Genomic DNA, 19,770 nt, shown 5'->3' on the forward strand with positions numbered 1-19,770 from the left:
TCTGAAGTTCCTCATAAAACTTTATCAAGCTAGGTGTGATTAGCTGGATTTCAAACATTGTATTTGTCAATTAACGCACACAAAAATGTCTACTATAACAATTAATGCTCCAAAAATCCTAACCAAGGAAATGCAAGGAACGTCACCTCTGAATACACTGCTCTTGCAACTATTATGGGCTGAATTTGTGAAACAGCTGACCATTGTATTCCCCTTACGGTAATGGCATCATGAAATATATTAGTTACACTGTGTCACAGCAGATACAGAAAAAATAGTCTTCCTAAATAGTATTTTACTGCTACTGCTCTGAAGGTTATATCCCTGCTCATGACAACTAATAATCAGGTCTGAACTGCAATATACTTACCAATATAATTTACACAGTCGGACAGACTCCTAGAAGCAAAGGGGCCTTCGTAGATAGTTTTGCTTTTATCAAACAAATAAACCATGTAGCTATCCCAGCCTCTCTGCCAAGGAGAAACGAGAAACAAACAAGTCAGAAATTCCCACAGAAACCTTGAATAAGCAGCTATAATTCAGAGAACCATGATTACACACTTAAGAAAAAAAACAGAGACGGCCACCCCAGGCACAAGTCAACTGTGCAAAACTACGTGGATTGTGTTAAACTAAACTGTTGTGCAAGCAAAAGTTGCTTCCAGCACAACAAGACCATCCTTGTTCTCCCCCAGCTCACACACCCCAGACTACTCCCAAATTTGCTCTGGATGGGCAGATTTAGGGCGCACACAGAAGGAAAAGGTTCTGCCCCACAAAGAAAATCCATGTTCTGACAGAACCGACTGTAGGAAGGATTCATGAATTGCAGGGAGATGAGACTAGATGACCCTCACCGAGTCTCTTCCAACTCTACAATTCTATTATTATTGTTGAATACGACTCTTTGAGTCTGAATAGTCAATATTTTAATTTTTTTGTCTCAACAGAACCAGAAAACTCATGTATGAACTGAAAAAGATACAAGGAGTACAGGGGAAGAGCGGAGGACGAAGAAGAAGAAGAGAAGAGTTTGGATTTGATATCCCGCTTTATGACTACCCGAAAGAGTCTCAAAGCGGCTAACATTCTCCTTTCCCTTCCTCCCCCACAACAAACACTCTGTGAGGTGAGTGGGGCTGAAAGACTTCAGAGAAGTGTGACTGGCCCAAGGTCACCCAGCAGCTGCATGTGGAGGAGCAGGGAAGCGAACCCGGTTCCCCAGATTACAAGTCTACCGCTCTTAACCACTACACCACAGAAACTTCACCCTTAACTGTAGGCAAATAAAAGGCTGTACTCTGGTGCAAATACTGGAATATATTCCCGTTTACTGGAATGAAAAAGGGAAACTTACTACGCCATCAATAACACACTGAGAGGCTGGCTTCCGAGGGTCTAGGCAAATTCCCATCTCAAGCAAAAGCTCTTGGTTCCCTGTGCTGATCCCAGTCTCCGACTCAATGCGAGACTGGAGAGAATGGAGACTTTCCTCAGGGAGCAATGAAAAAGACAGGATCTTGGCAGACGTCATATTTAAGATGTGAACTATCTGAAAAGGAAAGAAAGGCACACATACTCAACCCCAAACCAGCAGTAATTTAGTCAGAGAAAACCAAAAGGAAAACCAACTCTTTGCCCTCCAAAAAGAAGATGATTATATACACATACATAAAAATGCCTATGTATGTTATATCACTCTTAGCAGAAATCCCTCTAAGCAGAATTCAGGAGTTTGGCTCTACCTAACGTTGCTAAGAAGTTGATTTTAAAAAAATATATATTATGTAAGCCTCCAGTATTAAAATTATTTAAATAAAAGTTTGGGTTAACAGTGCCTTCCCCTGAAGACCTAACAGCCTTTCTTCTCCCCCGAACTCCCGCAGGCTTGCTTCTACAAATTGCCAATGGTATTTTCTATCCTTTAGACCAGGGCTGGGGAACCTTCAACCCATGGACCAAATCTGGCACAGGTTCAGGTTCCAATTTGGCCCATCAGGCAGTTTCCCTCAAACCACACCCACCCGCCCTGCACCTAATGTTTTATGTGAAACCAGGTGTGAGGTAGGGAGAGCCATGGCTGGATTGGAGTGTGACAGTTTCCTGTTTGGAACTTGACAATGCAACTGAGTGCTGCAGAAGGCAGGCCTGAGGTCACTGCCCGTCCTGCGTGATACTTGGAAGCCCTTATTACCATCACCTGATGACACTGTGATGACAGATGAGTGGCTATATTTGGCCTGCTAGCAGTAGATAAGGAGGGCTGACCCACTGGCCAGATCGGGTTCCCCACCCCTCCTTAGCCAAAGGAGAGCATTCTGCCACAGCACTGCAAAAATTGTGTTAAGAGATTTCAGAGAACAAATGAAGGTAGCTTACTAGGTTGTGCAATGGTAATGCATTTAAACAACCTCTTTTTAATCCGGGCATGCCAGATCAGAACTTACCTTCAAACCCAGTATTTGATCCATTAATTGGAAACATCTCAGATTACCAGTTTCTGGGTCTGGACCACCCCCTCTCTGCTGCGGATCCCAATTTAGCATCAGTTGCAGCCAGCTCTCCATCATTTCTACAATTATACTAAGCCAAAAACAAAAGCACAGTAGACAATGGTTAACAACTGTCACCCATGAACGACTGTTAATGCCTAGCTTATTGAAAGATCTTACTTACTAGATACTTACTAGTGTAAGCATATAATGTACATTATGAACACAAGGATGCCAGAACCAGTAAGAGGAGGAGGGGATAGACATTTGTGTAAGATTAATAAACCACAGAACAGCTTTGACATGGATACCGTATTTTTCGCACCATAGGACGCACTTTTTCCCCTCCAAAAATGAAGGGGAAATGTGTGTGCGTCCTATGGTGCGAATGCAGGCTTTCGCTGAAGCCTGGAGAGTGAAAGGGGTCGGTGCGCACTGACCCCTCACGCTCTCCAGGCTTCGCACACCTCTCTGCAAGCAGCGGGAGCCCAGTGCTGGGCTCCCGCTGCTTGCGGAGAGTTGCCTGCATGCTGAAGCCTGCGCGCGCTGAGCTCAGCGCGCCCAGGCTTCGCGGACCTCTCCGCAAGCAGCGGGAGCGCTCCCTCGGCTTGCGGAGACTTGCCTGTTTGGGGGCTGGGGTCGGGGGAAGCTCAAGCTTCCCCCGCCCCAGCCCCGCGCCTGGGGGGGAAATAATTTTTTTCCCTTTATATCCCCCCCCCCAAAAAATTGGGTCCGCCCTATGGTCCGGTGCGCCCTATGGTGCGAAAAATACGGTATATTTCCCATACATAAACCAACAAAATTGACTGATATGGGCACAGTATCCTCCATGACATTAATCTGGAAAAGAACATCAGATTTGTATCTAGCCAGTTTAGTTTTCTTTTTTTCAAAATTCTCTTGCATATGCCACACTTCTTTAGAGTTTTTCCATTCTCAGCTTTGCTCCCAAGGTTCATCTGAGTTCCTAACGACATTAACAAGGAAGACAGGCGTACAAAAGGTTTAAACAGTCTTAAAACTATCTTTGTTTGCTCATTCACCTATTTACACCCAAACAAAATACCCATTAAATTCTGCCAAAACATGAGAGAGAAAACATGGAACACAGCAGCCAGAGTGGTTCAAGACCTCTGTGGTCAGTTTCTGATTCCCTGCAGCCCAGAAAGAAATAAGAGATGCCAGAGAATTTAAGACCATCAAAAGCATTACTTGCCTACATAGGGAAGAAAGCTTTGCAAAGTGAGGTTTCCAGTGAAGCTATGCTTTAAAATGGCATCCCTCTGTGAGTGCATAAGTGAGGAAAATGTTGTAAAAAGTGTAGATGTAAGCACGAGAGAGAGAGAGAGAAAGGCAGGAGGAGTTTGTGGTGGTAATGAACTGAAAATAATTAACACTATTTCTTTTACAGTCAAAGAAAAATAAAATAGAGGGGTTGTTTTAGTTTCACCCACTGCCAGCATGTGACCCCCAACAAATTCTCTCTGAGGGAATATATCCCCTTCAGGGAAGAAAGGTTGCTCATTCTTACTCCAGAGCTTCAAAAGACAACTATCATTTTAGATGAGGCATGCTACCTGTAACCAGTGCTTTTTTTCTTAAAAAATGTTTAGGAATACTCTCATTTTCCTACTCATAATGAAATACTGCCCCTCAATGAGGCCAAACTTAAGATTCACAAAATGTTTAGGGGTATACATACCTCCGAGTCCCCCAAGAAAAAAGCACTGCTTGTAACTATCAGAGAAAAGCAAGCTAGAGTGTATTTGGACCAGAATATACTTTGGTAAAAGATTATACCTTAGAACCTCCACCTGACACTGTATTAAGACAAAAGAGCCGCTGAACAGATTTGCACTGCAATTTAAAGGAAAGCAGGGGATTTAATGTTACCTGCAGAGGCTGTTGGGATTTGGCAGATGAGGACTGAATCTAACTTCCCCAGTCATCTCTTCCCACACAAAAATGTATTTTGGATCTTTTTTCTTGATTTTATCATGCCTGTAGAAAAACAGTGAATGAAGGATTGAAAAATAACTGACAACTCAACACACTGTGATAGAGATTACAGTAATCCCTTATTCTATGTAGAGGGTTCAGTTCCAAGGGTTACGTGTACAAACAAAAATTGTGTACGGATAGCCAAAAGCTCGGAGCCACCCCAAGGGTGATCATGTGCTATCAGACAGACAGGCATCCACAATTTACTTGCTAGCTCATCAGGGGCTATGCCTCCTCCCTCTGGTGAGAAAAATACCCAGCATCCCCTTTCCCTGACCCTCTTACGCAAACTCGGGTTGGGAGAAAACAACGGCAAGAGTTTCTCCTGTTCTTCCTTATTCTATTCGTACCTTAGTGTATGTGAGATAAGACTCCTCTCTCTCTCTCCCCCCCCCCCCCAAGTTCTTTGCATTTGCTAGGACCTCCCCAACCTTTTCAAATGGGAGAAATTCATTCTGCTGCCTTTAATCCTCTTCATATCTCAGAGGGAAGATTATGACAGTCACAAAAGAGGCTGGCTAGTAAGCCAAGTCAATACGTATGAATCCATCACCAGTGATATCCTTGGCTGAATCAATAGGTACTTGTGACACCCACACAGCCACATTCAACACAGCATGCATAATTGCTTCCTTGGAGTGGCTATGACCCCTTCATTTTCTAAGGAACAGAACATTGCCCCATGAGTGCTTGAATATTGCAGTAACGCTGCAATATTTAGCTGCTGCAACACGAGCTGGTCCAAGTGCATTTAGATCCCCAGCAACTGCTCTTCACAAAACGACAGCCTGGAAAGCTCTTGACCAGCTGAAGGTATTATGCCACATAAGTGAGAGACTTATTTGGGGAAGGAATATTCACAAGGAAAACCCTTTTCATTTCCTCTTGTCTTCAAGATGGGTGGTCTCTTTCCAAGTAAAAAAAAAGGTAAAGGTACCCCTGCCCGTACGGGCCAGTCTTGCCAGACTCTGGGGTTGTGCGCCCATCTCACTCAAGAGGCCAGGGGCCAGCGCTGTCCGAAGACACTTCCGGGTCACGTGGCCAGCGTGACATCGCTGCTCTGGCGAGCCGTTTACCTTCCCGCCAGTAAGCAGTCCCTATTTATCTACTTGCACCCAGGGGTGCTTTCGAACTGCTAGGTTGGCAGGCGCTGGGACCGAGCAACGGGAGCGCACCCCGCAGCGGGGATTCGAACCACCGACCTTTCGATTGGCAAGCCCTAGGCGCTGAGGCTTTAACCCACAGCGCCACCCGCGTCCCCTCTTTCCAAGTAGTTCACTTCCAAAAGAGGGGCTTCCCAGGTATATGCAACACTGACATGACTTTACTCTATTAGCTCTTCTCAGGTGGACAGGAAAGGTAGGCAATTGTCCAGTAGCCCGTTAGTTTGAGAAACAAAACTCTTACCAGGTAAAAGGCTGCTGGTTATGTAAAAATGGTCTAAATCCTGCAATGCTCTCAAAGACAACAGTTCCAAAGCTCCAGAAGTCTACAGAAGTTGTATATGGCTTATTATCAAAGAGTTCTGGTGCCTTAAAAAAAAAGTAAACAAGAAGCAATAACAATGGCAATAATAATAATTTTTATGATTTATACCCTGCCCATCTGACTGGGTTGTCCCAGCCACTCTGGGTGGCTTCCAACATAATATAAAAATACAGCGAGACATCAAACGTTAAAAACTTCCCAATACAAAAAAAATTACGAAGAACACTGCAAGTATTTTGCTATAATTCTATAGTTAAGGGATGGAATGTATAATGCATAGAAATAAAAACGGGGGCAGTTTTTGCTGCAGTGCACTACATCTTTAAAGGTCTTACCAAATACTGTAAGGTCCCAACAAAAGAGGTGCATAAGCTTCCTTGATCCAGATCCTTGGCATATCCCAAGTCTATTATTTTGTGAATTATCTGGAAATGAAATCAAATACAGTATATTCTTCATTTATGCTACTTGACCTTTCTGCTGCTTTCAACATCAAATCAAACATCTTCACCCATGTCAGTTTTAGGAGCTCTGCCATTTGCTCAGTTAAATTAAATTTATTAACAAAATGCCTCAACCACTTTTCAACTACTTGGTACCAAAGTGACGTACAGACCCATTTTCTTGTCTCCCCATCCTTCATGTTTCTTTACAAACTTCTTACTTCTCCTCCATGTTTTTGGCTCTTTCCTTTCCTCTCCACACTTTAGGAAATTCTTCCATGGCCCTAAGCAGCCTCAAGAATGCCAAGCCATCTCTTTTTACTTTCCCTTACTTTTAATTTTGCCAGCTGTCTTTTGACATCTGAATATCACCTTAAACTCTGTGTGACAGAATTGCAATTCTCACCCAAGTCTTCATAGGTACTTTATTCTGTTTTACTGGTGTTTGTTAAACTACCTCTCATAGCCTGCAGCTTAAGGTTCATATTTCTCTCTCTCTTTGGTTTTTAAGAACAGGTTCATATTTGATTCCTTTTTTTCCCTTGCTTTTCACTGTGAATCTGTGGTTAAAACCAACACCCACTGACTATGGAAAACTCACCCATGCCTAGATACCCATAGCACAAAGACTTCACATTTACTAAAGATATTTACAAGGAGGGGAATTTGTGTTTTTACAATTAATGTCATTTCTTTTATACTGCAATCTTTTAACCAGTCTTTGCCATCTCCATGCTGACTTCTGATCTTCCATTCTGAAGTCTACAACCAGAACAGTCTGATTAGTTGCTTTAGCAGGACTCAATGACGTAAACTAACAGTCATTATCCATACTACTCTTGCCCCAGAATCTCACCAACCTGAAATCATTACTGAACTGTAATCTGCTGTCTAGCTCAATTTATTCAGTTTTAAACATAATCCTCCCTTGTATTGGATTGCACCACTTAAGAGCAATAAACTACTTCCTTCCTTCCCTCCCTCCCTCCTCCACACGGGCAAGGCAGGGAACATCCATACACCACCCCCTTAACCATTTGATTCAACTGTCACAGAGGGCCGTAACAGCACATAGCCCCAGAGAATTGCACAAAGTGAAACAAATGGCATTGCAGTAGAAAGATGAGGAACCTACCAGGGCTACTAGCACTAGGAAAATTTGAAAATTTACTCCCCACAAAGATGACAGTCAAGAGACTCTGTTCAAATGTACCCAGTGCTGTGGAAGCTGGCTCAAGGTGCAATGCCAAGTCATGGAGAAGCATGGCCTAATTCTGCACATAGGGCAAGATCAACCTCATAGGTGTTCCCACCTGATTAGCACACTCCCATTGAGGTGCCAATCTGGGGAGAAAGGGGGGATCTGATCACAGGAAAGTACTTCCCTCATTGCGCCTGTGTGCAGAAAGCCAAAGTATGAGTAAATTCCATCCGATTCACCTCAAGGAGAACTTTACCATAGCTTATCTGGCACAGCCTAAGCAGGGTGTAGGGGGTTCTGCAGCAGATAGCTCAGATCTCCCAACTCTTTTGTTTCTATCCTTGAGGTTCCCCGGTAGAACTGGTACTCACTTCAACTTCTTATCCCATTCCCTCCTCTGCAGAAGATGGTCAAAAAGAATCAAGGTGGTCCCAATAGTCCCAGCAAATTCCCTGCCTCTCATTTTGTTGTTGTTTAGTCGTTTAGTCGGGTCCGACTCTTCGTGACCCCATGGACCAGAGCACGCCAGGCACTCCTGTCTTCTGCCTCTTATTAGTTTGCTTCAAACTCCACCCCCTCCGCAACACAACAGCTGAATAATTACGAAGTAGACCCATAGCAGAGCTATACAAACTTTCCCTTTATCCTCCACATCACTGACACTACTAAAGGATTCCAGTCAGAATATTGAAACTATACACCAGATTTTGCAGCTGATGGCTGAAAAGTAGGCCACAGATGTACTTCTTATTGCATCCAAGCAAAATTAATACTTCTAGATAATCTGCTCAGATCATCCAAGGCATGTCACTTACTTTTCCACCTTCTTCCTGAAGAACAATATTCTCAGGTTTTAGGTCCCTGTGTATTATTCTGTTTTCATGCAAGTACTGGATACCATAACCTAGAAGTCCAATATGTTTTGGAAGGGGAGGGGGATGTTAAGGAGAAAAATACCTTTTAGAAAAATTGACATCCAGTCTTTCTTTGACTATCTATGAAAGTATATAAACAGCAGAACATAGATGGAGGTCCGGGAGGATGAAATTACTCTAGCCGAATGTGCATTTTTTCAGTTCTACTCTACCAGCCAGCTTTGAATAAACCATCTGACAAGGGTTCTAGTAGTAGCGGATCATTTAGATTATTTGTATTTCTGTGCTGAAACTGTCTTACATGTGAATGAGATTGTTGTTGCTTGTTTTTTTGGAGGAGAGGCATTACATGAATCCTCAAGATAAGAAATGGATTTTAATGCAATTTTAGCCCTCCTCACACACTAGCCACACCAAAGGGTTCCATATGTAGAATGCACAGTGGGGTTCCATTACCCTGCCCCCCCCCCCAATATATGTGTTGTACATAGGTTTTTGAGTAGAGGCATCTATATGAAATGCAGGGCTGTCAGGGAATGGCAGGTCAGGGACCTACATGACATAGATGTCAGGGCCAACAGTGTTATATTTATTCTTATTCTGTGAATTGCATTGAGCGCTGCTTAACACTGACAGAAAGTATTACAAAATCCAAATGCCTAATACAGGGGACTCTGAACAACATCACAGGCTGGGGGATTTTAGCATGCCGCTCTTCACATTTTGAGCATCCCACATTTGTTAATATTCTGCGCAATTTTAATCACCAATTGTGAAATATTGGAAGCACTCAGCATTTTGTGACTGGTTTTATTTCATACTAGTGTTTCATGTACTGCTGTATTCTTATTCTCCTGCATTTTATGGTTTAGCTCTAAATGTTGAGTTGTTTAAATAAGGTGCTTGTTATACAGTAATATTTTTGTATGAACTGGATTTTTGTCCTATTTTTTCTTTAAGTTCTTTGTTGTTGTTTCAGTTTTCTATACACTGCTTAGAGATATTTTCTTATATATTAAGTGGTATACAAATGGTGTAAATAAAACATAAAACAAAGCATGTATAGTTTTTATGCGACTTATAATATGTATTGAAGTTTTTGGAGGTGGAAATGTTGTTATTCTAGTGTCAATGTCAATTTTCTCCTGTTTTGAACAGAATGGCAACCTCCCTAAATTATCAGGTTGCTAGCCTGGGACTACTCCTTGATTCAGCCTTATTATATGTTATATTTTATTAGAAACTCCCCACCCCGAAAAGTGAAAGCAACTTACAGAAATCAGCATTAAAAACAAGGATAAAACATCCTAAAATATGTAAGTAATACAGAAAAACAGACCCAGCTGAACCCCACCCCACTAAAAGATGAGCAGAAAATTAAGGTCTAAAGGCCCGGGTGAATCGAAACGCTTTTGGCTGCTCCCTACAAATAAAGATTGCATCAGGCACCACTCTCTGGGGACAACATGCTCTCTGTTAGAGAGCCACCACAGAGAACACTGGTTCTCATATCACCACCCTCTGTTCCTCTCTCAGAAAAGGCACATGGAGAAGAACCTCAGATGATGAGTGCAGAGTCCGGCTTCATGTGGAGAGAGGCAGTCCTTGATGTACTGGGGTTCTGACTGGCAAAAGGCTTTATAGGTCAAAACCAGCACTTTGAATTGGGCTCGGAAACTGGCAGCCAATGCAACTATGCTAGGATTGGCGTTATGTGCTCAAACCATTCCACCCGGGTGAACAACCTAGCCAATTGTGCACCAGCTGCAGTTTCCAATTTGTCTTCAAAGGCAGCCTTATGTATATTGCATTGCAGTAAACAGCAAACCTCGAGGTCAAGTGTCCTCAGTGGTGTGGAGTACTTTTTTCCATCTTAGGCTAGTAAAGCAGCTGTACTCTGTCCCAGACAGTGATAGTCTGGTAAGATTGATATCTGCTCAGTTAGGCTACAGCAACAAGTGAGTTAGGCATGTTAGGGAGTATCAGACCTAGATGGATGAAACAGGAAGCCTAGTCATCTTGGTTTCTTTATTCTACTCAGGGAGGAGCACACAGAATGACTGGGCAGTATGCACCAATACATAATAAGGAATAAAGCCTGGTTTGTTGTTACACGTGAATGTGGTCAATGACAGAACAATATAGTTAGGGGTATCATGTCTGAATCCTAAACTGAGATTAGAATCTAAGGCAAAAATTTGTTTTCATTTTAGAATTCATATTTCTAGACATCATTTGAAAGTGCATGGCCCGCATTTCCTGAACTGCCAAAATGGAAGGAGTGTTGGGGCAGACGTTAAAAGGAAAGCTTTCTCTGTCCCTCCTAATGATGGCTAGGTTCTACTTCCATCATTTGGTGTGCCTCCTCCAGTTCAGTATGCACCATCATTCTTACTGGTGACAAAAAAAATTTCCGACCTATTGAATCCAAAATAATTTTACATTCAAATAGTGCTATCAGAATCAATTAGGCAAGCTAAGGAAAGTCATATGAGGTCATGAGTACTCTGAGGTTTTTTTTACAATCAAGTGGTATATAAGTTTTATAAATAAAATAAACAAACAAATGCTAAAATTAAAGGGATTTGTGCATCCTAAGTTTCAAGGCAAAATTAGCAGTCTGAGAACCACAAAGGCTTGTCGCAAATGCACAAAAGGGAACAGCTGACTTACCGATGTCGCTAAGAAGAGAAAGTATTTGACTCTCTTTAAGGCCGCAGCAATTTTCCGGTAAGTTCAACAGCTACAAGGAAGGATAAAAGGCTGACATTTGATATACAGTTCAGCCATCAATATACTGTACACCCTTCTAAGAACGAAAAAATTTATGAGCAAGCAATTGCTTGGAGAACACAAAACCTATATGAAAGAAGCCTCTGTATACACTTAAAGTGAGGATCTACTTCAGCAATCTATCGTATTGTCCACAAACATCTTTAAAGCAGAAAACCGTCCTATACAGTTGTTATGTTTAAAATGGAGGGGCACTGCCTGGTTCCAAGACTACTTATTTCTTTAATATACTTATATCCTGCCTTTCTGCCTGGTAACAGGCCTTCAGGGTAGTTTCGAATAAAATAAAAGGCTAAAGGAAAAGTAATTTCTGAGGGTGTTCTGGTCTACCTAAACCAAGGATGGGGAACCTTTTCTGGTCAGCAGGTCAGAGAGTTATCTTCCCACCCTTGGTGGGCCAAACCTGACTCACTGTGATGTCAGATGGTGCCCAAGGCTCTCAAAAGTATCATTTGCTTTTGAGAGAATTAAGCGTGGCCTTGTTTTGGTCCCATCCATCACAGGTTCCAGCCCCACCCAACACTGGTATGCAGCCCTCAGGGAATACAACATAAAAAGGTTGCCTGAACTTGAACGAAGGGGTACCATTTGTTTCCCTTATCCCATCTAGTTTGACAGTTGCACACTTACTTCTTCCATGCTCCCTGATAACAGCACATCACCCTTCTCCACATACTGCGCCCAGCTATAGTCTGGAACCCAAAATCTAAACTGCATCAGTAGTCAAAGAAACAGGACGTACCTTCCTGAGATCTCCTTTGCAGCAATATTCCATAGCCAAAAGTGGGACATCATTGACAAGGAAATTCATCTCGTCAGGCACTTCACAGGCTTTTACAATATTGGGATGGTTCAGCCTAAATAAACGAAGGGAAGAAATTGGACGTATTCTGAAAATGCATGCTACTACAGACAATCCTTCTGAATTTCATGAAGCAGCACGGTATCAAACATTTTGTTTTGAAAACTGGGATAGATAAAACCAAACTTCGCTTAATCAAGCCTATGCAGTTTGAAAAATAAGATGGGTATTCTGAGAAGCAGCACAGCAGCTGTAGTGGCAAGCCTTCCAATGGAAGATGCTGCTACAGGGTTGAGTGGTGACTCTCAAAGAACAGCAACTGTATGGCTGATATGCCTTCTGCTTCCAAACAAGCCTCTTGGAGCACAGCAGCAGCCATTACAACATCCCTCTACCCACCAGGCAAAAAGAAGAATTCGGAAGGGGACACTAAAATAACAATGAAGAAGCAGCAAAACTTCAAAATGGGTGCTGAGATGTGCAAAATCGGAACCAACAAATGCCAAACGCATTTCAGATACATCTTCCTCGGGGCAAAATATGACTGGTTACGATTGTCTACAACTAGCAGAATATCTTTCCTTCAGCCCTTCGTCTTCACAACCCCACGACTGTGTCTGTATGTAGTTGTACCCTGGATGTGAGAGATAGATTGGTCTTGTCTCTCCACCAGTGGATTCCAAGTTTAGCAGATATCTTGGCATGGATAAGATCCATTGAAACAGCTTTCAGGGGGACCCACCAGGAAAGATCCAACCTTTGGGTTAATGGTGACAGAAATGCAACCATTGACTCACAGAACTGTAGAGCTGGAAGGGACCCCAGGGGGAATCTCAGCTAGATCATACATGACAGATGGCCATGCAACCTCTGCTTAAAAACCTCCAAGGAAGGACCTACTTTTTCATGATCTGGATCTCATGGCACCACCGATCTTTGTTTTTCACACTTAGTTCCAAGCGACATGACTTGATTGCTATCTTCGTACCCAGATCCTACAATTGACAGGAGAGAAACCACAAGAGAGGGTAAAATGTATTACCGCAGCAGCATATTCCGCATCTATAAGGAGCTGTCCAGGCATTTTTAGGACTATAGCTATCCCCTTCTGGGATACACCAACTGCCCTTGCTTTCGTTTTAAGCCCCTTTTGTGGAAAATTAAGGGAAAGCATCAAAGAGGTATCCTACTGAACTTCTTTTCTTTAAGGTGATAAACAAAATAAACTGAAGATGAAAACATACAGAAATGTTCCCGAATGTGAAAGCAGGTTTGAAAGCAGCATAAAGCTGAACAATATGTATTGTTAATGTATCATTCGGAAACATTAACAAAAAGACCCAAACCCCACCCATTTCCCCATAAATCTGTTAGGCTGGTTTATAAGTGTATCCTTTCGTCATAAAAATTATTGGTTTGTTCAGCCCTTTTTTCTATTTACTTACTATTATGGTTACCCCCCCCTTCTCTTTTCTGAATAAACAAACAAACAAATAAGAATACTACATATTGACAGACATAGGGGGGGTTATTGGGTTGCTGTTTTTATTTTGATTGTGTGTGTGTGTGTCTGTGAACCACCCTGAGACCTCCAGGTATTGTGTGGTATATAAATTTAATAAACAAACAACAACAGAAGACAACAACAACAGACCACCACCACAATTAATATAAAACCACAGCACAGGGACGGATTTAGGCTTGATGAGGCCCTAAGCTACTGAAGGTAATGGGGCCCTTTATATTTCCAGCTGCCCTTTGTCAACAACAAACTGCCATCACTGTTTTTCGTGTTGAATATATGCTATATGTCAATTTACGGACCTAATAGGTATCTCAAGCCATTTGCACATAACAAATAGGAGCCTACACAACACAAAACACTGTTGCTTCATGTAGGTTTTATTAGTTTTTCATCTAATATTTTGGAAATGTACACCCCCAAGAGAGTGGGGCCCTAAGCTATAGCTTGTTTAGCTTATACATCCGTAAACCCAGCACTGCCACAGCGCAGGGAGGGCGCCTGCGCGCCTTGCTATCAAGAGGCGGGGAGTTCCGAAGGCCACGAAAGGGCCGAGTTGCTTCGCGTTCGCCCCCCCCCCCGCCTCCTGAGGCGGCTCCCGCCCCCCCCCTCCCGCCCCCGCGAACCCACCCGGTGCTGGTAGAGCGAGACGTTGCCGAAGCCGCCGGTGCCGAGCCGCTCCCGCATCTCCCAGGGCTCGCAGGCGGCGCTGCCGGGCGGACCCCCGCGGAGGGACGGCGGCCTCTCCATCCTCCCTCCCTCCGCGCGGCCTGCGCCGCCCCTGACTCCCGCCGCTCGCCTCACAGCCGAGACCGCGCCAACTCTCGCGAGACTTGGGGGCAGGCCCAGAGGCCGCCGGCGTCTCCGTGCCGGATCGTGGGCGGAGGGAGGGAGGGAAGCGCTCCCTGGAGAGGGGGAGGGGCAAGGGGCGGAGCTTTGCTTCTCCTCTCCCTTTCCACCAATGAGCTCTCTCTGTGTCTCTCATGCTGCGTTTTCAATAGAATCGTTGAGTTGGAATGGGACCCCTCCGGGTCATCTAGTCCAACCCCCTGCCAAGCAGGGATCTCATCTGGGTAGAATACAGAACCGAGCAGGCTAACCGTATGACACTTATATATAATAATATTTTGATTTATAATATTATTATATTTATAATATTATAACATAACAGTAATTATGATTATACATATACACACACACACACACACACACTGTTTTTTTCTGGGGGTACGCTTACCCCTAAACATTTTGTGAATTTGTCCATTTGCTGTATTTATTTTTCCAGTTTTGAACTATAAAATGGTGATTTTCTTGAGTCAAAATAAGAGTACCCCTAAACATTTTTTTTTTTTAAAGCATGGGTAGGCAAACTAAGGCCCAGGGGCTGGATCCGGCCCAATCGCCTTCTCAGTCTGGCCCGCGGACGGTCCGGGAATCAGCGTGTTTTTACATGAGTAGAATGTGTCCTTTTATTTAAAATGCATCTCTGGGTTATTTGTGGGGCCTGCCTAGTGTTTTCACATGAGCGGAATGTGTGCTTTTATTTAAAATGCATATCTGGGATATTTGTGGGGCATAGGAATTCATTCATTTCCCCCCTCAAAAAAAAAAAAAATAGTCTGGCCCCCCACAAGGTCTGAGGGACAGTGGACTGGCCCCCTGCTGAAAAAGTTTGCTGACCTGTGATCCAGACCTCCTGTTTTTGGATTCCAGCTCCCAGCCCCTGCTAACAAGACTAATATCCGTTCTAATATCTTACGTTTGTTTTCAGGAAGTGGTGCTTATTCCCAAGTAAATGTCTTAAGCACGACGGCTGCTGAAATAGACCCCATGATTGTGCCACGATTTGAGTGAGTTAAAACAACAACCACCATGAAACAGTATACACTCCAATTTTTTAATTTTTGTTTCTATTTTCTTTTATGATCTTATCTGCTCACAATTTATCTGTAAATAATCAATAAACCATTTCCATTCCTTCACGAAACATTTGTTGCCTTGATTTCTTATTCTTCCAGTAAGTTTTGCCATTTCTGCATATTCGTAAGTTTTTGTAGCCATTCTTCCTTTGCTGGGACTTCTGCTTCTTTCCATTTTGGTGCGTGTAACATTTTTGCCGCTGAATAAGTTTCTATACAGTTTAGGTATAATTCTGCCCCTATAATTCCCAAAAGAAAAGCTTCTGGTTCTTGTTTTTTTACAAACATTATTTTAAACGTCTTTTCAATTCATTAAATATCATTTCCCAAGAAGATTTAACCTTTCTACCAGACAACCACATATGATAAAAAGAACCTTCTTTTTGCATTTCCAACACTTATTTCATTAAGATTTATAATTTTTTGCCAGTATTTTATATTTTATTCTCGGTTTTCCCCCTCGCCATGCCTCGCCCAGTTAAGACCATTAAGCCAGGACCTGAAATTCCCATTGGTCCACTTCGGCCACAAAAATTGTTCTCGAAGGGTGACGAGAGAAGTGTTAGCATCACACTGCAGGAAGGATACCCACCCCCACCTGCCCATTCTTACCCAGGGGGCAGCTGTCCCCCCCCCCACCCTAAATCAAGTAAATCAGTAATAATACTAAACTAATTGAGGTTCTGCCTGCCTAACGTGAAACCTGACCCCCCCAAAAAAAACATACATTCTGGCTACGCCCATGCTCTCAACTTGCATTTTTAAAAAAATACAGTTACAGATAGGTAGCCGTGTTGGTCTGCCATAGTCAAAACAAAAAAATTCCTTCCAGTAGCACCTTAAAGACCAACTAAGTTAGTTCTTGGTATGAGCTTTCGTGTGCATGCACACTTCTTATCTGAAGAAGTGTGCATGCACACGAAAGCTCATACCAAGAACTAACGTAGTTGGTCTTTAAGGTGCTACTGGAAGGAATTCTTTTTGTTTTAAAAAATACAGTTTTTATTTTTTTAAAAATTCTAATTTAGATTTCAAGATAGTCATTTAGACAACCTTAAATCAATGACTTCCCTTCTTCTTTTTCCCTGGTTCATTTTGCAGACCATAAAGGGACCCCTGACCATTAGGTCCAGTCCTGGCTGACTCTGGGGTCAATCCCGCTTTATTGGCCGAGGGAGCCAGTGTACAGCTTCTGGTTCATGTGGCCAGCATGACTAAGCTGCTTCTGGCGAACCATAGCAGCGCACAGAAACGCCGTTTACCTTCCCGCCACAGCGGTACCTATTTATCTACTTGCACTGGTGTGCTTTCGAACTGCTAAGTTGGCAGGAGCAGGGACCGAGCGACGGGAGCTCACCCCGTCGTGGGGATTTGAACCGCTGACCTTCTGATCAGCAAACCCTAGGCTCTGTGGTTTAACCCACAGCGCCACCAGCGTCCCTTCTGCAGACCGTACATCCCTGCATATTTTTACATGAACTAAACCATTCAGTAAATCCATTGTTACACCATCAACACTGTTGAAATGAATGAAATCATCTTCAGAAATCCACCTTGCATTTTAATTATGCTACGAGATTTGGTGGCCCAGTCCGTAGATCACGAGACTCTTCATCTGAGGGTCGTGGGTTGCAGCCCAACTTTGGACAAAAGATACCCGCATTGCAGGAGGCTCGACTAGATGACTCTGGGGACCCCTTCCAACTCGGCCGTTCTGTGATTGCAATTGATCACTGCCATCGTTCTCACTGGAGACGCGTTTCTGCTTTAAACGGTGGGGATGCTGCAGCGCCCCGAGCGTGTTGGTGGGCCCCCCTCCCCCAGCCACAAGATGCGGGGGCGGCGACGCGTGCACTGGGAACGTGGGCACGGCGGGAGGCGCGCACCGAGAGAGAGAGAGACGGAGAGCGCGCGCTAGCTAGCTCCGGTCCGTGCGCTCCCCCGCGGGCTCGGGCTGCAGGCATCGTGCGAATCGGGTTCGCCTCCCTCCGTAGGGCAAGAGGACGGCGGAGGAACCCCCTATCCATCGCGGCAGCCGGCAGATCCTCGCCTCCCCGCCGCCTGCGGGTGCTGCCTGCAGGCAAGGTGCGCGGGATCCCGGGGACCCGGTGGATCCGCTTGCCAGGGGCGCGCGGTAAGCGGAGCCAGCCCCTCGAGCGGACGCCTGTCGCGCTTTGGCCCTGCCATGGATGCGGCAAAGCGGAGGTGGGGTGGGGGGGGGAAGTAGGGCAGCGCTAGGGCCTCGGGAGTGGGGCTGAGAAGTGGTGCTGGGGGGCTGCAGCACGTACTGGGGCCGAGGTCCCTTCGCTGCCCCCCATAAAATATTTGCAGGGGCTGCCGCAAAAAAATGGGCATTGCCCATCCAATGGTTTGGGTGCGCCCCGTCGTGCGATCAATGATGTGGGGTGGGGCTTACCTGGCCCCTCCAATCTTTTCTACAAGTTGGCACCCCTGGCGGCCGGTGGGGGCGGCAGGAACAGTATCCTTGCATGCAGGGCGAGGAGGCTACGGCGGCCTCCCCCTTTACCGGGTGCGCGTGAAGGGGCGCCCGCTGACCCTGGGGTTCCTTCTCCCCCTCTCCCCCCACCCCACCTCTCATTCTCCTGGCCGCGGGCATTGCCTTGGCCCCTGCCGCCTTCCCGGCGTGATCCTGGTGTGCCAATTGCGCCCTAGGCGCACGTTCCGTGGCGCAGAGAAGCCCAGGCTCGCTCTTGCTTTGGCTAAGCACAAAGGGACCGTGTTTCTTAGGTAACCAGTGGTACTAGCACGGCGATGGCTGCATGTTGTGTATTTTATCAGGTTGCCCACGTTTATATCCTGCTGCCTTTCCCCTCTTGAGTGCTGCTGCAGGAGGAGGTGAGGCAAGGGGTTGCAAGAGATGCAAAGCTTCGCCTGGCACCTATATCGCCTTGCCTCCATCGCCAAGCATCTTATCCCGGCAGACATTTTAGTCTTTAACGTGCCTTAAGTGTTTTTCAGACCCTTTGCACTGCTGTCCTGTTTGGCTTTGCTTTCATGTCGAGGCTGTTTTAGTTAACCTGTTTCAGATTTCAGGTTTAATTTTGTGCACACTTAAATTTTGCAGTTTTAGCTAATATTTTGTGCTCTGGACAGAGGACGTTGGCACTTGGGTGACAGAGAAATGCAGTATGTAAATACAGTGGTACCTTGGGTTAAGTACTTAATTCGTTCCGGAGGTCTGTTCTTAACCTGAAACTGTTCTTAACCTGAAGCACCACTTCAGGCTAATGGGGCCTCCTGCTGCCGCCGTGCCACTGGAGCACAATTTCTGTTCTTATCCTGAAGCAAAGTTCTTAACCTGAAGCACTATTTCTGGGTTAGCAGAGTCTGTAACCTGAAGCGTATGTAACCTGAAGCGTATGTAACCTGTGGTACCATTGTACAGTGGTACCTCGGGTTAAGTACTTAATTCGTTCCAGAGGTCTGTTCTTAACCTGACACTGTTCTTAACCTGAAGCACCACTTTAGCTAATGGGGCCTCCTGCTGCCGCCGTGCCACTGGAGCACAATTTCTGTTCTTATCCTGAAGCAAAGTTCTTAACCTGAAGCACTATTTCTGGGTTAGCAGAGTCTGTAACCTGAAGCGTATGTAACCTGAAGCGTATGTAACCTGTGGTACCATTGTACAGTGGTACCTCGGGTTAAGTACTTAATTCGTTCCAGAGGTCTGTTCTTAACCTGACACTGTTCTTAACCTGAAGCACCACTTTAGCTAATGGGGCCTCCTGCTGCCGCCGTGCCGCTGGAGCACAATTTCTGTTCTTATCCTGAAGCAAAGTTCTTAACCTGAAGCACTGTTTCTGGGTTAGCAGAGTCTGTAACCTGAAGCATATGTAACTCGAGGTACCACTGTATCGTGGCTCTAGCATTAATTTACCCGAGACTCGGGTAGGGGGGCATCCTCACATTCAAACATGCCGCTTAGGGTGTCCTGTTTTTCAAACATTGCTGCTGATGCGCCCATTTCCGTTTCACTACAGGCCTGACCCACTTTCCCGCGAGGATGAAATGGAGCACAGCCATCTGCTGGACTCTCATTCTGCTGCTTGCCGTCTTCTTCGAAGGCATCAGTTGCAAAGGAGGGCGTGGTGGTGCCCGAGGGGCAGCAAGGGGTAGCACCCGTGGCAGCACGCGGCGGTCAAAATCTTCAACCCGCTACAGCTCAGGACTACGGGTGGCGGCTGCGGCGGCAGCAGGTGGCGCGGCTGCA

At 44.9% G+C, this 19,770-nt stretch overlaps 1 protein-coding gene across 1 annotated transcript in view; it reads right to left on the minus strand.

Moving 5' to 3' along the window:
* CHUK (component of inhibitor of nuclear factor kappa B kinase complex) overlaps positions 1 to 14,450 on the minus strand; it is a 28,528-nt gene extending 14,078 nt beyond the window's left edge. Inside the window, exons 1-11 of the mRNA XM_083738333.1 lie at positions 14,251 to 14,450; positions 12,999 to 13,093; positions 12,039 to 12,153; positions 11,177 to 11,246; positions 8,444 to 8,532; positions 6,320 to 6,409; positions 5,904 to 6,028; positions 4,389 to 4,496; positions 2,451 to 2,586; positions 1,361 to 1,555; positions 371 to 473 (exon numbers count right to left, since the gene is read on the minus strand). Coding sequence (XP_083594459.1) covers positions 371 to 473; positions 1,361 to 1,555; positions 2,451 to 2,586; positions 4,389 to 4,496; positions 5,904 to 6,028; positions 6,320 to 6,409; positions 8,444 to 8,532; positions 11,177 to 11,246; positions 12,039 to 12,153; positions 12,999 to 13,093; positions 14,251 to 14,370 — 1,246 coding nt within the window. The 5' untranslated portion in view covers positions 14,371 to 14,450. The remainder of the gene's footprint in view (positions 1 to 370; positions 474 to 1,360; positions 1,556 to 2,450; positions 2,587 to 4,388; positions 4,497 to 5,903; positions 6,029 to 6,319; positions 6,410 to 8,443; positions 8,533 to 11,176; positions 11,247 to 12,038; positions 12,154 to 12,998; positions 13,094 to 14,250) is intronic.
* Between the last annotated feature and the right edge of the window lie 5,320 nt (positions 14,451 to 19,770).

This window comes from Podarcis gaigeae, assembly GCF_964106915.1.
Source record: "Podarcis gaigeae genome assembly, chromosome: 5".
NCBI classification, from domain to species: Eukaryota; Metazoa; Chordata; class Lepidosauria; order Squamata; family Lacertidae; genus Podarcis; species Podarcis gaigeae.